This window comes from Meriones unguiculatus, chromosome 20 (genome assembly GCF_030254825.1).
Source record: "Meriones unguiculatus strain TT.TT164.6M chromosome 20, Bangor_MerUng_6.1, whole genome shotgun sequence".
Lineage (NCBI taxonomy): Eukaryota > Metazoa > Chordata > Mammalia > Rodentia > Muridae > Meriones > Meriones unguiculatus.
The window spans coordinates 70,320,274-70,342,917 of record NC_083367.1 but is presented as its reverse complement, the minus strand read 5'-3'; the positions used below and the strand labels follow the sequence as shown (position 1 = coordinate 70,342,917).

At 46.9% G+C, this 22,644-nt stretch overlaps 1 protein-coding gene and 1 long non-coding RNA gene across 4 annotated transcripts in view; one reads left to right on the top strand and one right to left on the bottom strand.

The window, feature by feature from the left end:
* LOC132649563 (uncharacterized) overlaps positions 1 to 21,857 on the bottom strand; it is a 51,487-nt gene extending 29,630 nt beyond the window's left edge. The window contains exons 1-4 of one of the 3 annotated variants that reach the window (XR_009588062.1): positions 21,397 to 21,857; positions 18,307 to 18,427; positions 2,722 to 7,806; positions 1,965 to 2,077 (exon numbers count right to left, since the gene is read on the bottom strand). This is a non-coding gene — a long non-coding RNA (uncharacterized LOC132649563). Of the gene's footprint in view, positions 1 to 1,964; positions 2,078 to 2,721; positions 7,807 to 17,016; positions 17,114 to 17,514; positions 17,552 to 18,306; positions 18,428 to 21,396 lie in introns of those variants that run through there. The other 2 variants (XR_009588064.1, XR_009588063.1) reach the window with 2 other exon arrangements.
* On the top strand, positions 4,084 to 12,950 carry LOC132649561 (UL16-binding protein 1-like). Its single transcript, XM_060373576.1, has 5 exons — positions 4,084 to 4,213; positions 8,383 to 8,640; positions 8,972 to 9,247; positions 9,759 to 9,885; positions 10,974 to 12,950. Exons 1-5 carry the CDS (start codon positions 4,123 to 4,125, stop codon positions 10,996 to 10,998), a joined length of 777 nt encoding a protein of 258 aa, XP_060229559.1. The 5' UTR covers positions 4,084 to 4,122; the 3' UTR covers positions 10,999 to 12,950.
* Positions 21,858 to 22,644: the final 787 nt, after the last annotated feature.

The following is a 22,644-nucleotide window of genomic DNA, read 5'->3' as shown; positions in this document are numbered from 1 at the left end:
GAGGGAATTCGACTGGGAGTGAAGTGTGTTAGGAATGCTTACTCCACTGTCTTTCCATGATGCCTCCTGGGAGCTGTGCCAAGATGAAGCTTACCTTTGCCTCCCAGCCACAGGCTGTCAGAATCTCACTGACCTGGGGATGAACACAAGCTCTGTACTTTCTAGAAGCTCTGGGCACAGAAGTAGCTGCAGCTCTGGGTGAGGAGTGGGAGGGTTTTGTATGGCAATTGATGCTGGTAACAACAAACAAGGTTTCCCATCAGCAGGACATTTTGACCCAGTGCAGGGGGCATCTGCTGTTGAGTAAGGGGCATTCGAGTTATAGAACAAGCAGAACTGAGGAGAGGAACCACAGTCAGTGTGTGGATGCACTGAAGATGCCATCATGAGCGACCTTAACTCGGTTAGTGTAAAGGAAAACTCCGCAAAGAAGGATATTCCTGGACTCGCAGATACTACTGTGCCTCAGAGAACCTCCAAGATTTTCTGTCTTTCTAAAAACGATGTCCTCCAATAGGCTATCAGAATGCCCTTTGCAAAGAAGGTATGAAGCCCAGGACCAAAGCACCCAAGATTCAGCACGCTCTGCACCTCAAACAGGGAATGTTTCCTTAAGAAACATAAGGAAGCTTCGCAATATGCTAATATTCTCTTGTGATCAAGAGAAAAAAGGAAGGCAAAGAAACATGCTAGGAACTGATTGCTAAGAGACGTAGGCTGTCCTCATGGAGAGTTTCTACTCCTGAGTCCAGTCAAAAATAAGTCTCCAAGAGTAACAATTAAATGATTAGACTTCAATCTCAAAAAAGTTACTTTTGTAATCGATATTTGATACATCACCTCTATGTTAGACATACAGAATGTCCATTTATTATTTCTATATCCACCTTTATCTCCTACTTATATTCTCTCTCCCACCTCCTGGGCCTCTCTGTGTTCCCTGGGTTTTCCCCACACTTACTCCTCCTTAAATAACTATATTTACCCTTTAGAAGCTGGGATCCACAAATGATAGAAAATGTGCATTTTTTGTCTGAACTTGTTTTATCCCGTTTAATACAATATTTGTCAGTTCTACCTATTTCCATGCAAATTACATTCCTCCTTATGGGTGAATAAGCTTCCATTGTGTAAATGTGCCACATTTTCATCTTTTGATGAGCAGCTCATTACATCCCGACTGTGATTAAAATAGCTCCAGCAAACATGGCCATGCAAGTAGATCTCTGTAATAGGATGTAGAGTTCTTTGGCTATAAGTCCATGAGTTTTGGGTTAGCTGGATCATATGGGAACTTTTTGAGATGCCTCCACATCGATTTCGTCATGGCTGCACCAGGTGACACTCCAACCAGCAGTGTGTATGGCTTCCTCTATCAACACACCCTGCCAGCAGTCATTTATTTGGGGCGATTGGTTTTTAATTATCTTATTATTTTCCATTCTTGTTTGTATGTGTGCTTGCCTCTGTGTATTCTACATACCGCATGCATGCAATGCCCTCAGAGGCCAGTAGAGAACATGGGATTCGCTGCACTGGAGTTCAGGTGGTCACAAGCTGCCTTGTTGGATCTCAACCCTGTGATTCTGGATGAGCAGCCAGTGCTCTTAATCCAGGAACCAGCACTTCAGCCCTCATCCATCTGGGGACAGCCCTCCTGACTAGTGTGAGATGAAATGTCAAAGTGGATTGATTTTGCATTTTTCTTACTGCAAAGGATGTTAAACCCTGTTTAAAAACTAATTGACCATTTGTACTTTTTTCCTCTGTGTGTTTGTGTGTGTGTGTATGTGTGTGGGGTCTATGTGTGTGTGTGTCATGTATGTTTGTATAAACATGTTTACATATGTATAAATGTGTCTGTGCATGTGTGGAGGCTAAGATCAATGTTGGAAATCTGCTTCTGTCTTAGTTACTGCTCTGTTGCTGGGAAGAAACACCATGACCAAGGCAACTCATGAAACGAAATCTTTATTTGGAGGCTTGTGCACAGTTCCGAGAGCAAGCTCACGGTTATGATGGTGGGGAGTGTTGTAGCAGCAGGCACGGTGCAGGAACGGTACTTGAGAGCTTCCCTCTGAAGAGAGCCAGTGAGATTGGGCCTGTAGTGGGTTTTTGAAAACTCAAAGCCCTCCACCAATGACACACCTCCTCCCACAGGCCACACCAACTTCAACAAGGCCACACCTACTCTAACAAGGCCACACCACCCAATCTTTCCCAACTATTTCCAATAGCTGGGAACCCAGCATTCAACCACACGATCCTTGGGGGCCATTTTCATTCAGACCACCACGCCTCCATCTTTTTCTTAGATTTGTGTCTGTGCGTTGTGTGTGTGTGTGTGTGTGTGTGCAGGCATGTGCATGCCGCACCATGAGTACAAGTCAGAGGACAACTTTCAAGCGTGTGTTATTGCCTTGTCTCATACAAGGTCTCTCTTATTTCTTCCTCAGTGTCTTCTATCCCAGACTGCCTAGCTCCAAGCTCAATGGAGGATCTCCTGTTTACACCACTGTTTTGTGTTAAGAGGCCTGTAAAATGAAATTAGCACATTGAGGTTCTCAGCAGCCAGGAAACCACCTGGGCACTCCTTAATAGGCGTGCCTGAGCCTCTCACACACTAAGATCCACACATCCCTCAGGTAAGCAACCCTCACTCTCACACCAACCCTAGGACAAAAAGCACACAGCAAAGACCATGATTACTCTTGTGTTTACCTTAATTAATATTCGGGATGAGTTTCCCACATGTACTTGTGTCTCCCAACATTTTCACGTCTGACCACATCCTCTCAGCTCATCCTGTGTACACCTGGACCAAGCAAATGTGCAGTTCTGACCTTTACTGTTTAGAGGGAAAGGATATAGGCATTGACCTACTGCTCTCCCTATCTTTAAGGTTTCTGCACAGTCAGGGTCTTAGGAGACTCCCTCCCCGCCCCACTGCAGAAGCATTCCTGAGGGAGTGAGCACAACAGCCCAGGGCAGTCTGAGGTGTGGAGGGCTGGCTGGTGGACCTTTGGGTGCAGCCTCAGGGCTCTCCTTAATTCCCTGCTAGAATGAGGCCCAGCTCTTTCCCAAGCTGCAGCTTCCTTTGGCAGAGCTGAGGATGCTTCCCTGTGATGCCCTCCCTCCTCTTCACAGAATGCATGCTGGCTGAAGTCTGAGCTCTGTTCTCATCTCTCTGATCAAGGGGACAGGAGCACTGGAGAGATCCTAGACTCTGGAGGAAAAACTGCCCCTTTCCTATAAAATACAGTTTCTAAGTATATTGTAAACACTCATGTTTGTGCCCACGGGCAAATGTACCTCTCTGGCCAGGGATGTTGGCACATGCCCTTGGGAAATAGAGGCAGTGGATCACTGAGCTGGCCAGCCTGGTTTACATAGAAAGCCAGTGCTGCATAGGGAAAAGGCCACAAAGGGAAACAATGACTCAAAACAAAATGAGTCTGGGGTGGGGGAGAAACTTGAGCTGGAGGAAGCAGACAGTGAGGGAGAGCTGGCTGCTGGCCACACACACACACACACACACACACACACACACACACACTGAGGGTGTGTGTGAAGGTATTGAAGAATTAGAGAGAAGCCCTAGAGCAAAGCTCCTGGGGCACCTAAGCTAACCACCTCAGGAACTCCTAGAGGGGAAGCAAGACCTGCTCTGTGAACCCTTATACAGGTTTCTAACTCTGGCTGCTGGCTGAAAGCATGGAGTTGATACTTTTTCTATCTTTCTAATCTCTGTCCTGAGAATCCCGCGGGCACAGCTGCTGATAAGTGGACAGCGGGGTGGGGGAAGGTGGGGGGAGGTGGAGGACGGCAGGCGGGGGAGGAAGAGCGGCGGGCGGGGATAGGACGGCCCGCGGGGAGGGAGAGAAGCAGCGAGCTTGGGAGAGACGCGGACTCACGAAAAGGGGCGGGGCAAGGGGACTCAGTTCGCCGGGAGGCAGGAAAAGTGGACTAGGATCTGCCTTCCTGCAGCGCCCTGAAGCTTAATTCTCGCCCAGGTGCCTGGACCTCGCGGGGTTCTCGTCGCGTGTCCTCCGCGGGGCGCGGCCGAGGACGGACTCCGCGCAGCTCCTTACGCCCGTCTGGGGCAGCTCTCCGGGGGGAACCATGGACAAGCCAGCCACCGCGGCGCTCAGTCGTCCCCAGAATCTGAGCCTTTTAGTTCTGCTGAGCTACCTGATGACGACGCTGTCAGCCCGTGAGTTCCGAGTCTACCCAGGGTGCAGGCGGGGCGTAGGGGGCGACAGACCCGGCTAAGTCAGGGGTTCTCAGTACTGAGCTTCCAGGAAGCCCCTGGCTTCTCCTTCGCCCCTTCCTCACCGCGGCACCTGGGCGCCCTGACTCGCTCTGGCTCGACCCCACCAGTGCATTGAAGAAGTTAGTGGAAAGTTATGGCTGGGGGGAGGGCAGGCCAAGGTAAAGGAGTGGCGAGCTCCGGAGCAGACAGGAGTGGCGAGCTCCGGAGCAGAAATGAATGGAGAGCTCAGGAGCGAGAGCTCTGGAGCAGACAGGAGTGGCGAGCTCCGGAGCAGAAATGAATGGAGAGCTCAGGAGCGAGAGCTCTGGAGCAGAAAGGAGTGGCGAGCTCCGGAGGGGACAGGAGTGGCGAGCTCCGAAGCAGAAATGAATGGAGAGCTCAGGAGCAGAAAGGAAAGGAGAGCTCCAGAGCAGAAAGGAGTGGAAAGCTCCGGAGCAGAATCGAGTGGCGAGCTCGGGAGCAGAAAGGAGTGCTTGTAGTCTGTAGGAAGCCTAAAACCAGGCTGGAGGGCGGGCCAAGGCTAAATTTAGAAATGAAGAGCTCAGGTGCCAAAAGGAGTGCCTGAAGGAAGCCTAAACCCCAGAGATCCCAGTGCAAGACCCCGCCAGGAGGGCTCCCCTGGGTCTAAGCATATGCTCTGAAGACTGCCTTCCCTGAAGATTCCTCACAGCCCTCCTCCAGTCAGGAACCTCTTTGCCCTGGAACTTTCCCACAGTAGATGCTTCCAGGGACAAGGCAGCCACAACCGCCCAAGTTCTCTTTTTTCCCTTGGTCTTTATTCTTTCTATGGTTGTTTTGTTTTAAGCAGGATTCACACTGTGGAACTTGCAACAACGCCTTCTCCCCCTTGGTCTACCAGGTAGTGGGATTACAGCTTTGTGCCAGGCTCAGCTTCAACAGGACTTTTAACCACCAGCCTCCTCCTCTGCTCCCCTCCCTTCCCACCTAGCCTACACTTTCCCACCCTCAAAATGTCTTTTAGCCATTCCTCCAGGAGATCGCAATCTGTGCCCTTGCATGAAAACTCCGCAGCTACTCAGGGCTGGAGCACCTTGTCCTCTAGGGAGGACTGGGTGGAGAGCTATGGAAGCTGCTGCCCTTGCTCCCAGGCCCATGTAGTCTGCCTCCTGGGGAGATGGCACCAGATAGTGGTGTTCTTTAGACAGGAGAGGGTTCTTCTGTTCTGTAAATGCAGGCACTCATTTTTATTCAATTTGGAGAACCTCACTGTATCTCTCTCTGCATCAAATACTCAATTCTGCATTTGGTGGGACAGCAGCAGAAGGTCACAAGCTGATGAATAAGACAGAAGATGTGTCCTCTAAGCCAGATTAGGGAATACTCCATGTACCAGGATTGGTGCCCATCCCCCCAGAGTGTCTTCCAAAGTCCTGGGAAAGCTGCATGTTTCCCAGACAGTACTGGTTCTTTGCAGCTTGTGACTTCTGGGTCAGCTAGAAATGACAGCAGGAGGTCCTGAACTTAAGGATTGTTGATCTCTCCATTGCTGTCCAGTGGATTCCTTGGAGCACAGAGGACACTCCTTGAAGCCTGTGGTCCTTGCTGAGGAAGAGGTGGCAGCTTCCTTGAGAACTGACCTGTCACTTCCTCTAGATGAGATAGGATTTCCACAACCATCTAGAGAAGAGGAGACACCACCTCACAGGGTAGGGAGGGAAGCGATGTCTCCCTGCTATGCAGCTCTCAACACACAGGGACTTGTGATGTCTCTGCAGCAATGTCTCACTTCAGCATATCATCTCTGACTGTGACTGTCCACTTTGTAACCTGGAGGAAAGGAGCTCACCTCATGGTGTCTCCCTGAGGCCTGATGAACGTTCTGATAGCCCAGGACCAGAGGCCTCTCTGTCCCAGAACCCAGGGCCATGCCAGGAGTCACTGTGAAATGAAGTGCATTTTCCCTACTGCAGGTGTGTCTGGCTGGCTTCTGCCCAAGCAAGGTGATTCTCCAATTAGGAACTGCCATGATCTCCCCCCAGGGCCATTTCCTAGCACTGACAACATCAGGCTGACAGAAGGCCTTGGTCATAGGGTCCTAGAGGCAGGTCCAGCCATGCTCTTCACTGATGGCTTCTCCCTGGATGATACCATCCTACAAGAGCAGAGGCGAGCAGGAGTAACGGAGAAGGAGCAGTGCAAACACTGCAGTATTTATATGATATTTTACGATACTTGCTTTTCTATTGCTGTGATAAAACACGACGATGCCCATGGTAACATACAGAAGGAGGATTTGGGGAACCACAGAAGGAGGATGTGGGGAACCTGGTAGTTTCACAGGGACACGAGTCCATCACCTCCCAGCAGGGAAGCATGGCAGCAGGCAGGCACCGTGGCTGGAGCAGCAAGTTGACAACCCAGAGTTCTGGTTTGGTTTGGTTTGGTTTGGGTTTGGGTTTGAAACAAGGTCTCCCGTATAATTCCAGCTTTCCTAGAACTCAATAGGCAGAACAGACTTGCCGCAGACTCATAAAGAACCACCTGCCTGTGCCTCTCAAGTGCTGGAATTCCAGCCTATGACACCATGCCCAGCTGAAAGCCCCCATCTTAAACCTCAAGCAAGGTCCAGAGATGAAGAAAGAAATGGGATGGGTTCTATAACCACAGCTCCAGTGACATTCTCCCTGCAGCAGGCCATACCTCCTAAAGCTATCCACACAGCTGCCACCAAGTGGGGACCAAGTATTCCAATATGGTACTCTACAGAGGACAGGGTCATTCAGAACACCACACCAGGCCTTCACAGAGGCATCTAGGGGTTCACACCTGAGTGACAGGCAGTAAGGAAGCACTACAGAGACAATGACTGTGCCTGAGGCAGGGGTGGCTGGTCCTTTCTTGTTGGTTCGGATCTGCTTCCTGGGAAGACAATCTGGGTCTGTCTTTGAGACCTTTCAGCTTTAATTGGTTTTTAGATTTATTTTATGCATATGAGGGTTGGACACTACATCTGTGCTTGGTACCGTTGGAGGCCAAAAGAGGGCATCATCCCATGAAATTGAAGCTTTTTAAGGTACATTTTCTGTTAGCCATGACCCTCCTTGAGCAGTCAGGCCCCAGGCTGCGTGTTCCTTACTCCTCAGTGGACCATGGCCGTGATGTGACTGTCTCCTGATGGAACTTCTCTGTGCCATACTGTTGAGATTCCAGGTTAGAGATAGTTTGCTAACACCAGTCCATCCTTGAGCCTTCAGCACCACCTCTCAGCTCCTCACATGCTGATGCCCTTCTCTCTGGTCCTGCTGAATCTGCTTCTCCACAGGGTGTGCAAGCATCCCTGGACAGAGCAGCCTGGACTCTCCATGCCTCCCAGGAAATGTTTACTGTTACATCCACTCTGGCACATGCATGTCCCTGAGATTTTTGATCACCCCTCTCCTACTACCAGACTTAACATCCTGCATTTTCCTTGTCTTGTAGTGTGTGCTATCCTCTGAGCAGCTCCAGGAGGCCCTTCCTGGAACTCTGTGTTACGTCCTGGGAATCTGCCAATGGGTCGTTCTGGCTTCATTCTGTTGTGTGATAAAAACACTCTGGTCAAAAACAGCTTTAGGGAGAAACTGCTGTATTAGACTTCTACTTCTAAGTCACAGTCTGCCACTGGGGAAGTCAGGACAGGATCTCAGAGGCAGCCTGCTTGCTACTCCACACAGCCTTATGAACAAGGAACTTGCTTTACAGCTGGAGAGGCCCAGCAGGAATCCTGCAGGATGATGCTTGTTCTGGATAACTACCTCCTGCATAGCTCTATTTCTCATCCAGCCAGAGACAGCCTGCCCAGGGCATGGTAATGCCCACAGCAGGCTGGCTGTTCCAAATCACTGACAGTCAGAACAGTCCCTCAAGAGAGACTCCCTTCTAGGTGCCTCTAGGCTGTATCAAACTTACAGTTAACGCTAACCAGCAAAGATGTTCAGTTCTATGATCTGAAATTACAAATCAGTCCAGATTTTCTCCTCTCTCCACTCACCCTATCCCCTCTCTTTTAAAGACACCCTTCCAGGTGGACTTTCTTGGTGCCACAGGCAGAGACTGTCTCTGAGTCCCTTGCTCCACACCCCTAACCTCACTGCATGTTTCTGTCACAGAGGCTGCTGCTCTTTGCTGTGTCTTCACAGTTGGCAGGTCAGGGTCTGGACGATGGAGTTACAATCAGTCAGTACAAGGCCAACCAGAAGGGACTTTTCTTCTCTACAAGGGCAAGAAGTGTCATGCCATTGATGTTCCAAGAAACAGACCAAATAACATGACAGTCTGCGAAAAACTGGTTAACACTTTGAAAGATGAAGATTACCTTTTCAAAGATGTGCTGTATCACGTAAGGCAGGAGGAGAAAATAACCAAAGGTAAGTTTTGAATGGCCGCATAGGGCTGGGGATGTAGTTCAGTGGAGAGTGGTTGGCAGGCATGCATGAGGCCATAGTTTCAATCCCCACTGCTACAAAGTAAGTAAAAGAACATATCTGATGGCCCCTGAAGGAAGGAACAGGATTTGTGACAGGTTAGGGACATTCATTGTTTTCATGGTGAAAGAAAGTGAATCACTGGTAGTCCACATGAGAGGTGAGCAGAAAGGACAAAGTGGAGGGTAGAGCAAGGTCAGAGGCTGGGAAGGGAGGGTGGATAGGCGGATCGGTTCATCAAGGCCAGAGGCTGATCTCTTTCCAATGGGCACAGAGCCCCTCACTCTGCAGGCCAAGATATGTTGCTGGAATGAAGGAGATGGAGGTTTCAGCAGATCCTGGGACTTGAGCCTCAATGGACCCAAAACATTCCATATTGACTCAAATGCTAAGAATTGGCCTGAAATGCATTCTGGATCCAACTGGACAGAAGAGATGGCAGAGAAAATCAAGAAAGTAAATGACCTCTTAAACAGGACCTCACAGGGCGAATGCAGAAGCTGGGTTAGGAAGTCCAAGTTGCACTGTGAAGAAAATTTGGAGCCTACAGGTAACTGGGAAGAGGGGAGAAAGCTCTGTTCAGATGAGGTGTGAGTGTGTGATAGCATCACCATAACTTATTGAGTTAATGTCCATTCCATCATTCATTTCCTTTGTCCTCCTCTCCTATCTCGCTGAGTGTGTTTACATTGGTCACTCTCTGTGGCTGTCTCTGGCTGTCACAGACTGGGTATCCTTTGATTTCCTGGTCTTTGCTCAATCACTGTTTCTTTTCATCTCACCTGAACTCTTTTTTCTTCTCTGCCACAAACCTCACAGCTCAGCTTGCTCTTCTGCCATCAGGAAAAATGAGATCCCATCATTACCCTGCTTCCCCTGATTCTTTTGAGGACAGGGACATCCTCTCTCCCTTCCTTCTCAGGACCCATACAAACAATTGTTCATAGCAAAGACGGGGAGACTCAGTGTGTCCCCCAAATTACCTGAGGACCCAGAAGCTAAGGTGATATTTCTTCGGATTTGAGGTCCGGTCAAAGACTCAACTTGTATTTCTACTTCAGCCTCACCGCCAACTACCCCTGGTGTGGACCAGCATTCTTCCATGGCCACCAAGCCCAACTTCTCTGTCCTGCTGATACTCCTCCCTTCCATTTTTATGTGTCTTCTGAGAATCCTCCACAATCACAGGTATGGAGTATGGTGTTGGAAGTGGGGTAAGGGACAGATGGGTGAAGAGTGAGGAAGCAGGGGTGAGCTCTGGCAGTCTTGCTGTCATCCCCCAGCTGCAGCATCTTACTGAGAAAGGAAGGAGGAGATGGGGAGTTCATATCACCTGCCAGCAATAGCTGGTGTACACTGAGTCTTGACAGGAGAGCAATCTTTCACAGCCTAGTGGGAATGACAAGGGAACAGAGCAAGTGCCAGGTTAGAGCGGGTCCCTGGTTAGGAGCTTCTCATGCTGCAGATGTGGGGACCGCAGAGACACGAAAGAAGGAGGTGGTTTTTAGACCAATGTGTAGAGGGAAGAGGATTCCACAGACGGTGATAAAGAAGATAAAATAAGGAGTTGGCCCAGTGGCAAGACCACCTGCTGCTCCTGCATCAGACCAGGGTTTGTTCCCAGCACCCACATGGCAGCTCGTGGCCATCTACAGCTCCAGGTCCAGGGGTTCCAGGCCCTTCTTCCCCACAGACAGCGGGCATTCACACAGTGCCTTACACACGTGCCGGCTAACACTCACACACAGAGCAGAAACGAATCACGCAATAGCAGCCGGGGGCAGGGTTCCCACTGGAGGCAGGAGGGACTGAGCTGCTGATGGAGGACAGTGCTCCCATCTGGACTGCAGAGAGGGACAAGGTGGGGCAGGGACAGCCACGCCCACAGCTGTGTGACACTCTCACTTGTTGAGAGGGTTAGAATGAAGCAGAAGAGATGTCTCAGACCCCAGGACCCAGGATCCTCTCTGGCTAGGGCTCCTGCCAGCTCCTGTGGCTTCGCCCATGAGGCTCTGAGTCAGGGAGCATTACTGCTAGTCATTACTGCTTTATCCTGAACTTCCATGCTCTGCAGCAGGCCTGGGACTGACCACGGAACACGGGAAAGGAGGGTGGAAGACAGGAGATGCTCCAGGATGTAGAGTGCAGGAGTGATGGGGGAGGGAAATGATGACCCTCAGGGAGGGCAGCTGGGGTGGTGATGATGTCCAGGTCACCCAGGAGAACCGACACAGGCTGTCCTCAGAACATTCAAAAGACGTGTTTCCTTGCTCTAGGTTGGAGATGCTCCAGAGAACATGAGGAGAATTCATCCGGTTCAGCCACTTTTCCTCAGCCCTTTTCTACCTTCTCCTCTGCATCAACCAGAGGAATCGTCATGTTCCTGGCATAACATTTCTTGTTCTTTATACTCTGTGGTAGTTTGGGCCCTTTCTTATCACCTGGTACTCCTCTTGGTGCTCCCTGGTGGGAATTTGCAGTTAATATAGACCTACTTGAAGTTGTTATGTATCCTTACAAGCACAGAAACGGGATAACCAGAGCTCCTTAGCGGGAAGGTGAGGTTTTTACTCCTGTGTATATAACTTGTCAGTATCTATGTCAGTGTGAGACACACTAGTAGGAGCCTGTACGAAGCAGCTTCTCTTCTTTCTTGGAAAGAAGAACTATATCTGCCATTGTCATATGGCTACACATGTCAGGAGAGAACTATTTTATAAAAGTGATATTTTAATAGTATTACTATTGTGAGATTAGTTTGTGTGACACGCACCAGGCAGTCTGTCAAGGGCTGCAAACGCAGGTGCAGAGCAGAGAACTCGGGAGCTGCTCAGTGCAGCAGGCCGGCTGCCCCTGCAGTGGCCTCTGGTGGTGAAAGCCTGAAGGTCCTGAAGCTGTCACTGCTGAGTCCACACCCTCTGATGCAGGTTCTCAGTTAGTTAGTGGTGCTCTCCACTGCACAGAGAAGCGTCTCTCTTCAGAGCAAGACCTGTGCAGCCACAATGCACTAACACTCACACATACATACAGTGCGCACACATGTACACACACATGGTGACAGCAAATAAAAACAACAATAACCTAAGGATCCTAAAAATATGGAGAATATAAAGTGTATAATTCACTATTAAAAACATTTTTTTAAGCAGGGTCTCCCTGTGTAGATCAGATTAGCCTGGAGCTCACAAAGTCACACCTGCCTCCACTTCCTTATCAGGCTTAAAGGCGTGTTAGGCCATGCCTGACTGATATTGGATTTTAAGCTCTTATGCTGTGCTATTAAAGTGTTAGAGCTTCAAAACTGACTGTTTCACCAAATTAATAGTAATTAATTAAGTAGACTTTAAGTAGACTCCGGCATTAAGTAGACTGGCACTATTAAAGAACCTGAGGTGTCACTGCAGGAGACCTGCAACAGCTAATCACAAGAACGGAACTGAGGGAAGTCAGTGTCAAGTCTAGGAGGGCTCAAGACCTTAGCACAACTGACTCCATGATGGTGTCATTCAGGCTGTAAAACTCAGCACACAGACAGCACCACCTGCCAAACGAAAACAAGCACCTAATCCATCAAAGTCCGTAGTTCTGGGAAAGTCTCTAAATGTACTAACCTTGCTTTTTGGCTTCTGTAGTTCTGCTTCTTGCTATCTGCTCCTGTTAACTTAAGAATGTCAACCCAGGACATGGTTTTTCTGCTTAAAGCTCTCCCCGATAAAGGGTCCTTGCTACAGTGGGATCCTGAACACCCAGAGTAGTCACAGGCTAGCTAATACACACTTTCAATGGGCTTAAACACCACATTTGGGGGTGGGTGTGGAGAGGACAAAGGGGAAACTGTGGTCAGAATGTAAGTAAACAAATTAATTAAAAAATGGAATCTCAAGAAAGAAGGGGGAGGTAGTAAGACCTGGAGAGGATAGGAGTTCCACAAGCATAACAACAGAACCAAAATATCAGGGCACAGGGGTCCTTTCTGAGACTGATACTCCAACCAATGTCCATTCATGGAGATAACCTAGAATTCCTGCTCAGATGTAGCCCATGGCAGATCAATATCCAACTGGGTACCCTAGTAATGGGAACAGGGACTGTCTCTGACATGAACTTAGTGGCTGCCTCTTTGACTGCCTCCCCTGGATGGGGGAGCAGCCTTGCCAAGACACAGAGGAGGACAATGAAGCCAGTTCAGATGAGACTGGATAAGCCAGGGTCAGATGGAAGGGGAGGAAGACCTCCACTATCAGTGGACTTGGAGAGGGGAATGGGAGGAGATGAGGGAGGGAGGGTGGGATTGTGAGGGGAGGAGCAAGGGAGCTACAGCTGAGATATAAAGTGAATAAACTAATTAATATAAAAATATAAAAAATAAAAATTTAAAAAATGTCTGAGGCATCTTCTCTGGTGAACATCTCAGAACAGTAATGTCCGTCCTCCATTTTCCTCACTGGAAGCTGTCTGATTGCTGCCTTTATGTGTTTACAATGTCATCTTTCTAGTCAGATGTTTTTAAACGTTCTTTACCTGATTATTTTACAGATGATCAGGTTTCTGCAAATGTGTGCATGTTTACAACATACAGTTGTTACATGAAATTTTCAGAATATTCTCTTGTAACTGTTTTACTTCACAAGTTTTTACTCCAAATGCCTCTCTTTCATTTGAGATTAAATAGTTGTAGTAGTCTCTTTGTTCTTAGTTGATCTGCATAAAATCTGTCAAGGTCACTAAGCTTTGAAAAGAACTTTGTTTGGATTGATTTTCCCTATTGTTTCTACTCTGTATTTAATTCTTGCTGAATTTCATTCCACTTTTCTAGCTTTACGCTTGGTATTCACACATTATTTATTGGTTTCTCTTTTGACTTATTTTGTATATATTAATGAGAAATGTGTTGTTAGCTGGGTTTGATGTCTCATGCCTTCAGTCCCTGCATTCTGGAGGCAGAGGCAGGCAAATCTCTGAGTTAGAGGAATTGGTCAACAGAGGAAGGTTCAGCACAGGCAGGACTACACATAGACACCTTGTGTTGAAAAAGCAAAAAGAAAGAAAGGAAGAATGTGTTGTTTGTGGACCAAGGGCCAAGAATGTGAGTCTGCCGAGTACCTGCCCACTGCTGGCACACTCCATCACAATTCCCGTCGCTGCGGCTCAGAAACCATCATGAAGAGGAAGGACTGATTAGGTGTTTATGAAAGAATCAGACTAACTTTGTAACCTATGTTTCTTTTAATTGCCTTATAACTTATATTTGCAATTTTTAGGCCCATGTTAATTAAAGCCTCTTAGTGCTTCTCCAGAGAACGGAGGAATGTAAACGTTCCTGACATTATCCATCTTTGAGGGCAGAGATAAGAAAGAGAGCAAGCAGAGATCTCTACTAAATGGAGAAAAAAACCACTGGCTGGCGCCGGTGAGATGGGCTTTTATTTGGAAACTGGGCCAAATGGCCCCAATCCTTCTCCTGACCTTTGATCCAAAGCCTGTAACCCCCACTCCTCAGAACAGACATGGGATGAGTTAATCACCCCCAACATTTAACTGTGGATGGCAGGAAATTCCAAACTGACTTGAAGATCAGATATTTACGACAGGGCTGACCAGACCTAAGGATGCCCAGAACCAACCAATTATTTTAAAAGTTAGACACTTCATCCAATCCTAACTTGCCAAGAAGTCAACCCCAGGAGATTCCTGCCTTGTGTCTTAAAAACCTAAGCTCTTTGTCTCCAGGGGCCACTCCTAGCTGACCAGCAGGGGTGACCCCATTGTACAATGGTTAAAAACAGTTTCTTGCATTTTTGCATCGATGGATGATTAGTTTCCTGAGTTCTCTTCATACCTTCTTATATTTAGGCTCTTGCTGGGCCTAACATTTACAGCAGTTAGTTTTCCTTTCTTTAGTTTAAAGACTTACTGTTCTTTTATCTGTATTCCTCCTCAATGTTTATTTTCATTACATGTTTATGGGTGCTTTGCCTGCACTTATCTATGTGGACCATGTCATGCAAAGCTGACAGAAGCCAGAAGAGACATCTGATCCCTAGAACTGGAGTTACAGACCGTTGTGAGCCTCATGTAGGTGCTGAGACTTGAACCTATATTCTCTGGAAGAGCAGCCACTGGGCCATCTCTCCAGTTCCTAAAACAACTTTTTTTTTTTAATCAAGAGAGAATGTTAGAAAGTGGTTAAGTATAGAACTGGAAGGAGTGAGGGAAAAGCATAGGCCATAAAAATGGTTAAAATACATGTATACACGAATGACAATGTCAACAAATAAAAATGTCTGGCTTTAGAAATGTCCAGTTTAGCCAGGGTCAGGAGTGCATGCCTGCAACCCCAGTACTCAGGGAGGAAGAGGCAGAACAATCTCTGTAAGTTCAAGGCCAGCCTGCTCTACAAAGCAAGTCCAGGACAGCCAAAGCTACACAGAAAAACTGTGTCTCAGAGAAAGAGAAAAAAAGAAATGTCTGGCTTAAGTATAGAGACCAACAGCCAGACTCTATGCAGAGAGTGAGAGACATGGCAACATTCAGCCATAAATGGGATGTTTCCAACAAATCCCTCCGCTCAGAGCCCAGGGAATCCTGTGGAAAGAGGAAGCAGAAGGACAGTAAAAGTCAGAGGGCATGAGGACACCAAGAAAACAAGGCTGTCTACATCAGCATGAGCGAAGATCACAGGAAGTCACAGGGACTGAACCAGCAAGCACGGGGCCTGCAGGGCTCTGTACCAGCTCCTCTGTGCTTATGGCTTCCAGTTTGTGTTTTAATGGGAATCCTGACCATGGGAACAAGTTTGTCTCTAATCTTGTCCTCTCTCTTGGGCTCTTTTCCTTCTGCTGGTCTGTATTATCTAACTTCAATCTGATAGTTTTTGTTTTATCTTGATATATATATATATAAAAGTATACGAATGAATGAATGGATGGATGAATGAAGGAATGTAAACCCAGCCACTAGGGTGAAGGTTAACAATGAACTGTTAACTGTTAACCAGTTTTCTCCAATGGAGTGACACTGGGAATGTCAATGGAGTGACCAGAGAACATCAGGAGTAGTTGACCAGGAAGTAAGGGATGCCACAGTTTTTGTGTGTCTGCTTTATCTGGTTATAGCTGGGTGTGGTTTTGGTTGTTGTTGTTTCTTTTTGGGTGCTATTGAATTTTGTTTTCTAAGTTCTGGGTTTTTTGAGAAACAACTGGAAGTTGGGTGGGTAGGGAGGAGGAGAGGATTTGGATGAACATGGAGGAGGGAAAGAATATGATGAAAATATATTTTAAATTAAAGATGGTTTTAAATAATAAAAACATAAATAGTACTAACAAATGGTAGTTATAAACTCAATGTATATCATGTATTACATCTACTGCTTGAGGAAGAAGGGGCTTTGTTTCCTGTCTTTCCAGATCCCCATGAGTATCACCTAAATGCTCTATCCCTGACTAGAGCCCTGTCTCCTCACCAGGGCCAGCAATTATAGGTCCTTAGCTGGGCTTATCATTTTGAGACAAATCAATGTGATTCTGATAAAACTGCTGAGGGGCTAAAATGCCAGATTTTAAAAATATAATGTTAAATGTTTATATTCTTGTAGGTTTCTCTATTTTCTTCTGTCCTGGACAGGCAGCTTTCAGACCCCTGTTCATCCGTTTTGTCTTTAATTACTAGAATCCAGCCCCAGGTGGGTTGGTTAACCATCTGTCTGCTTTAGCATCTTTGTGTTCTGTCAGCTGTGGCCCCCTTAAGCAGTTAGGCCCTAGGCTGTATCTTCCTTACTCCTCAGTGGATCACTGTCCTTGACATTACTGTCTCTTCACAGTCAGTCCATATTTGCTGGGATTCAGGAATATAATCTCCTAACGTCACCCATAGCCTTGTGCCGCCATCACCCCTGAGCTTCCAACAATGCTGGTGCCCTTCTCCCCGGCCAGGCCCACTGTGCTTCTCAACATGGCTGCTGCAGCATCCCACAGAGCAGCAGGGACTCTGCACATTTCCCAGAATGCTTTACCGTTACATCCACTCAGTCACATGAACTTCTCTGAGATTTTTCATCACCACTCCTCTACAACCAGATTTAACCACCCTAGGTTTTCCTTGTCTTGTAGTGTGGGCTATCCTCTGACCAGTTCCAGGAAACTGGACTGCTACATCAGGTCCAGGAGATGTGACATTGTGCTATTCTAGTTCCATTCTGTTGCTGTGATAAAACACTCTGGCAAAAGTAACATAAGAGGGATACAGATCTTTGTCAGTGTTCTATTGCTGTGAGGAGACACCATGACATGGCAACTCTTATCAAAGAAAGCATTTAATCGAGGCTGGTTGATGGTTCCAGAGGATTGTTTATTATCTCATGGTTTGGAGCATGGTGGTACACAGGCAGACATGATAACTGACAGTTTTACAGCCAGATCTAAAGGCAGCAAGAAGAGAGAGGGTCTCAGATTGAATGGTCTTGTTGAAACCTCAACCCATCCACAGGGACACATTTCCTCCAGTAAGGCCATGCCTACTCCAAAAGGCCACAGTCCTAATCTCTCTAAGGTAGTGCCACTCCCTTAGGGCCAAGCATTCAAATGTTTGAGCCTATGGGGATCATTCTTATTCAAAACACCACACTGCACTCCATGGTCCCCACAGGCTTGTAGCCAGATCATAACGCAAAATGCTTTCAGTCCAACTTCAAAGTCCCCATAATATAGTACAGCCTCAATCCCATTTAAAAGCCCAAAGGTCAAAAGTTTCTTTTGAGACTCAAGGCAACCTCATAATTGTAACCCCCATAAAATTAAAATTAGAAAACAGATCACCTACTTCCAACATAACATGGCACAGAATACGCGTTACCATTCTGAAAAGGCAGAAAGACAGCATAGTGAGGAAATGGACCAAAGCACGATGGAAACGCAGCAGCTCAGACTTCAGACTCTCCATGCCCCATGTCAAGTGCTCTTCAGCACTCTAACTCCTTTCACCTTTGCTGTCTGCAACATACTTCTCTCCCTTGGGCTGGTTCCACACCCTGTTCTCAGCTCTTCTTAGGAGGTGTGCCATGACTGGCACCTGCAAACTCTTGTGGTCTCTAATGAAATCCAGGCTTCACCTTAACACCTCGATGAGCCTCCATGCAAGCACACTCCTGACACATCTGGCCTCAGCAGCTTTACTCAGCCCAGAATGGAGATTCCAAAACCCCTTTCTTGTATCCTTGACACTAAAGGCAGAAACATATGGCCACAGAAAAACACATGTTTTTCTGCTTCATGAGGCTGAACTATGGTTCCATCATTCACATACATTTTCATCAGCTTTCTGTTTTTTATAATCCTATATACCCTAATGAAATAGAAGCAGTCATCAAAAGTCTCCTAACCAAAACGAGCCTAGGGCCAGATGGTTTCATCACAGAATTCTACCACTTCAAAGAAGACCTAATACCTTTAAACTCTTCCACAAAATGGGAACAGAAGGAACATTGCAAAACTCATCCTATGAGGCCACAGTCACCTTGATACCTAAACCACACAGAGATCCAACAAAGAAACAAATTTTCAGACCAATTTTCCTCCTGAACATTGATGCAAAAATACTCAGTAAAATACTCACAAACTGAATCCAAGAACACATCCAAAATATCATCCACCATGACCAAGTAGGCTTCATCCTAGGCATTCAGGAGTGGGTCAGTATGTGGAAATCCATCAATATAATCCACCATATAAACAATCTGAAAGGAAAAAAAAACCACAGCATCTGATCATCTCCTTAGATGCTGAAAAAGAGTTTGTCAAATTCTAACACCCACTCATGTTAAAATCTTAGAGACATCAGGGAAACTGGGTACATCACTTCATTTCTTAACCATTTCTTTAATTTATTTTGAGGAATTATAAGCTTGGCTGGCTGTGATCTTGAACTAATGTCACAACTCCTTTTATTCCATTTTAAAGCAGGCTTTCATCACGTTTTTAAAAAATCTCATTGAGCACTGGACTTTCTCCATTATACTTCCTGGGGAGCCTTTTCTTCTGAAACTGCTCATTTTGTATTTGTCCTTGCTCAGCTTGGTCCTGTTCAGTATAGATCTTCACAATAGTGACCACTAGTAACCGCAGGACACAGTCAATTCTAGGATGTCTTGAAATGTCTTCTGCCAAAGCCACGAATCCAAAACTCTTCAATTTAGCCTTAGTCAGATGTTTTGGACAGGGGTAGAAAGCAACTACATTCTTCACCTAAATATTACAAGAATCATCTCTAGGTCACTTAATAATAGTTTTCTCCTCTGAAAGCTCTTAATCCAGGTTGTACTAATCCATATTGCTCTAGGCGCCACTGTCTTCCATGCTGCTACTAGTTTGGCACTTAAGCCCAGTTTAAAATGCTCGACTACATTTGTCTGCTTTCCTAATCCAAAGTCCCAAAGTCCCCATTCTGCCCTCAGCAGTGTGGTCAGGCCTGTCCCAGCAATACCCCACACCCAGATAGCAACTCTTCTCTTGGTCAGTGTCCTATTACTCTGAAGAGACCCCATGACCATGGTATCTTTTATAAAAGAAAGCATTTAGTTGGAGCTTGCTTAGCATTTCAGAGGTTTAGACCATTTTCGAATGGTGGCAGATATGGTAACTGAGAGGTTTCCATCCCCATATACAGGCAACATATGGAACTGCCTTTTTAAAACTGGTCTTGGAACTGCCTTTTTAAAACTGCACAGGCCTCCCCCAATGACACACTTCTTCCAGGAAGGCTACACCTACTCCAGAAAGGCCAGATTCCTAGTTTCATATCCATCTCCTGGGATGAGTGTACTTCTCTGAGCCTTTTTCCACACACTCTTCTCTACCAGCTTTAGGAGTTTTGGATTCTGTATTCCATGCAGTATGGACCAGCTTCTGACCAGGTTCCTGCAGCTCTTTCTCCAGCACACGCACATCATCTCCAGAAACTTTTTGCTGACCACTAACTGTCCTGTGTGTCCAAAGCATGAGGAGAACGCTGAGGGTAAGTGCCTGCTCCACAACCCTGAGAACCTGACGTGGTCCCTAACCCTGTGAAGGAGCCAGGTGTGCTCTGTCTGATTTTACTGTCAGTGCTAAGAAGGCAGAGGCAGGAGAGCCCTGGACCACGAGTTGCTGTCTTGCCTGCTTGGGGAACCCCAACCATTTCAGAGATCTTGTCTAATCAATGCTACTGTGGCACACTTGTAAGTGGCTAAAACAATGTTTTTCTTGCTAAAATCTGGTGGTCATTGTATAAACACTTACTTCTAAGACTTTATTCTTTTTTATTATTTATTGGCACATGTATGGAAGCCAGGGAAGCTTTCTTTCAATCACCTTCATTATTCACAGTTCCTTATTTATCAAAAATTTTTAATTGATCAAAATTTTTATTGGCTTTTCCTACAGATAACTCACATGTACCTCATCGTTATTCACCTAACTGCCAAGTGCATTGACCTTTAGTTGTCAAGCACAAAGCTAGTACTTGGGCTCCAGAGTGATCCTGTTCATCTTCTGGTGAGGTGTACTTAGGGAGAGGGAATCTAGTGTAACCGATAATATAAGGTCTGTGCTGGGCAGTTTTGTGTCACATAGCTCAAGTCCTATGAGAGGATGGATGTGAGCTGTCTTAGTAAGTGTCCCACACTGTGTAGAGACAGCGTGACCGTTAAGGCTGTTATAGAGGAAAGTGTTTAATTGGAGCTTGGAACAGCTGCAGAGGTTTATTCCATGGTCGGCATGGCGGGGAGTGTGGCAGTGTGCAGCGGTTATGGTGAAGGACACATAGCTGAGAGTTCTACATCAGGATCCACAGGCACAGGAGGAGAGAGACTCTGGGCCTGGCTTGTGGGAAGCCCACCCCCATTGATGCTTCCTCCACAAGGTCACACCTACTCGAGCAAGCACAGGCCTCTTCATTTTTCTAACTAGTGCCGCTCCTTGATGATTTAGCATTCAAATATATGAACCCATGGGCCCATTCTTCAAACCACTGCATGAGCCCACCCTGATTCCCCTCCTGTGTTCTGCACCTCTAGTCCAGACTGCTGGCCAGATCAGTGGTTGGCTTTGAAACGTCCTCTTGGACAGTGAGCTGCCATGGGATACTTCTGACTGGGGGTCAGGCATAGGAGATGAAGTGGGAGGTGGGTGGGATAGGAGAGGTGGAGGAGGGGGCCACAGCTGGGATACAAAGTGAGTAAACTGTAATTAATAAAATTAAAATAAAAAAATTAAAAAAAGAAAAGTCCATCCTTTTCTACATTCCCACAACAGCATCTTTTACAAAGCCAGCATCCAAACACACAGGGTGACGAGAGCTGTGCAGACAACAGACACTATTGCACTCTGTCTGCTGATAGCAAAGCCTGGACAGGTGATCACACAACCGAGTGTGTCCTGTGAAAACTGGTGTTGTATCAGTCTGTACCTGGGGAGATGCAAACACACACACACACACACACACACACATACACAGAAACACATACACAAACACACACACAAATGCACAACACACACACAAGCACACACACAAGCACACACACAAACACACAACACACACATACAACACACTCACCCCAGAAATGGAACCTATCACAGGCCAAAGTACCAACTGCACAAATGTACAACTTGGAGATCCCCTGAATGTTCTTTGGGGTTACTAACAGGAGTGAGGTGAGGGGTGACTTACAGGAGTTGGAGTGACCTCACAGGAGCTGTAGGACTGCAGAGTCCACCTCAGCACAGGCAGTGACTCTTGAAATAGCACAGGGGAAACTGCACAGCTTGCAGGGCTCTGGACAGGTTGGCAATCTTCTCTGAAGCTACAACGTGGTCAGAGTCTCTTTCTTGTACAGCCTGGGAGGGTAATCTAAGGCTTCTGAGTTTCAGTTTCTCAGAACTGAAGGAGGAAGTTTGCTCATTTACTGGTCCTCCCACCTCCTTTGAAGACAATGCTGAAGAGAGAGGCCAGCCAACAAGAGCAACAAATGTCTTTCCCATGCAAGCAGAGGGCTTTCTCCCACAGACAGGAAAGAACCTAAGCCCATAGAGGCAACTGTGCAGAGGACCCAGGTTAGAGTTTTTCCAGCCCCTTCCTTGTCTGCAGCATAGGGAGGTCTTCCTTCAGGGTTCAAAGTGCAGCAGGCAGTTTGCTGATACTTTATGATGTCTTCCATTTCCTGAGGGGCTTCCTCAGCAAACCACTTCTGAGTTTCACACTTCTGTCTCCAGCCAATGAGAAAGGGCTGTAAGCAGGGCAGGGCTCTATTTTTAAAATATCTATTCCAGTCCTCTCCGGTATCTCAGAAGTCATGTGGGGTTCTGCAGAGTAACCTGGGAGCTTCAGACATTCAAACCTGAGACTCAAGATCAAGCACTGCTGCTTGGTGCTGTGAGCACAGTACATCAGCACACTAGTTCTAGACCAGTGGTTCTCAGCCGTCCAGAAGCTGTGACCCTGAAACACAGTTCCTCATGACTCTCCATCGTCCAGATGCTGTGACCCTGAGACACGGTTCCTCGTGACTCTCCGTCGCGAGATCATTCCCTTGGCTCTTCAGAACTGAAGTTTTGCTACTGTTATTAATTGTATTAAATATCTGATGTGCAGCCTCCTGAAGGGTGTGACCCACAGGTGGACAACCGCTGCTCCAGACTGTGCAGAAGGCTAATGTCTGACTGCAGGATGAGGTAGCTGCACAGAAAACGACTTTTTAAGGCAGAGAGCCTCCTACTCAAATCTTAATCCCAAACCCACTCTCTTCTGAGGACTTTGTAAATCAATTTCCCTTGCTTGGGAAGGGCTTTTGGAGGGCTTCAGTTTCTAATTACTGGGCCATGACTACTAGGAGGACTAACAAGAGCGAAGTTTTAAAAATAATGTAGTGAAAGACAATTCTGAAAAGCAAATGCTACTGGACAAGGTAGCAAACTCAAT

What these genes read in the sequence shown, in the direction of transcription:
- LOC132649561 (XM_060373576.1), top strand. Translation starts at nt 4,123, where the DNA reads ATGGACAAGCCAGCCACCGCGGCGCTCAGTCGTCCCCAGAATCTGAGC. An exon ending in GATGACGACGCTGTCAGCCC is followed by an intron (nt 4,214 to 8,382) that starts GTGAGTTCCGAG and finishes TTTCTGTCACAG; the next exon opens with AGGCTGCTGCTCTTTGCTGT. An exon ending in AGAATCCTCCACAATCACAG is followed by an intron (nt 9,886 to 10,973) that starts GTATGGAGTATG and finishes TCCTTGCTCTAG; the next exon opens with GTTGGAGATGCTCCAGAGAA.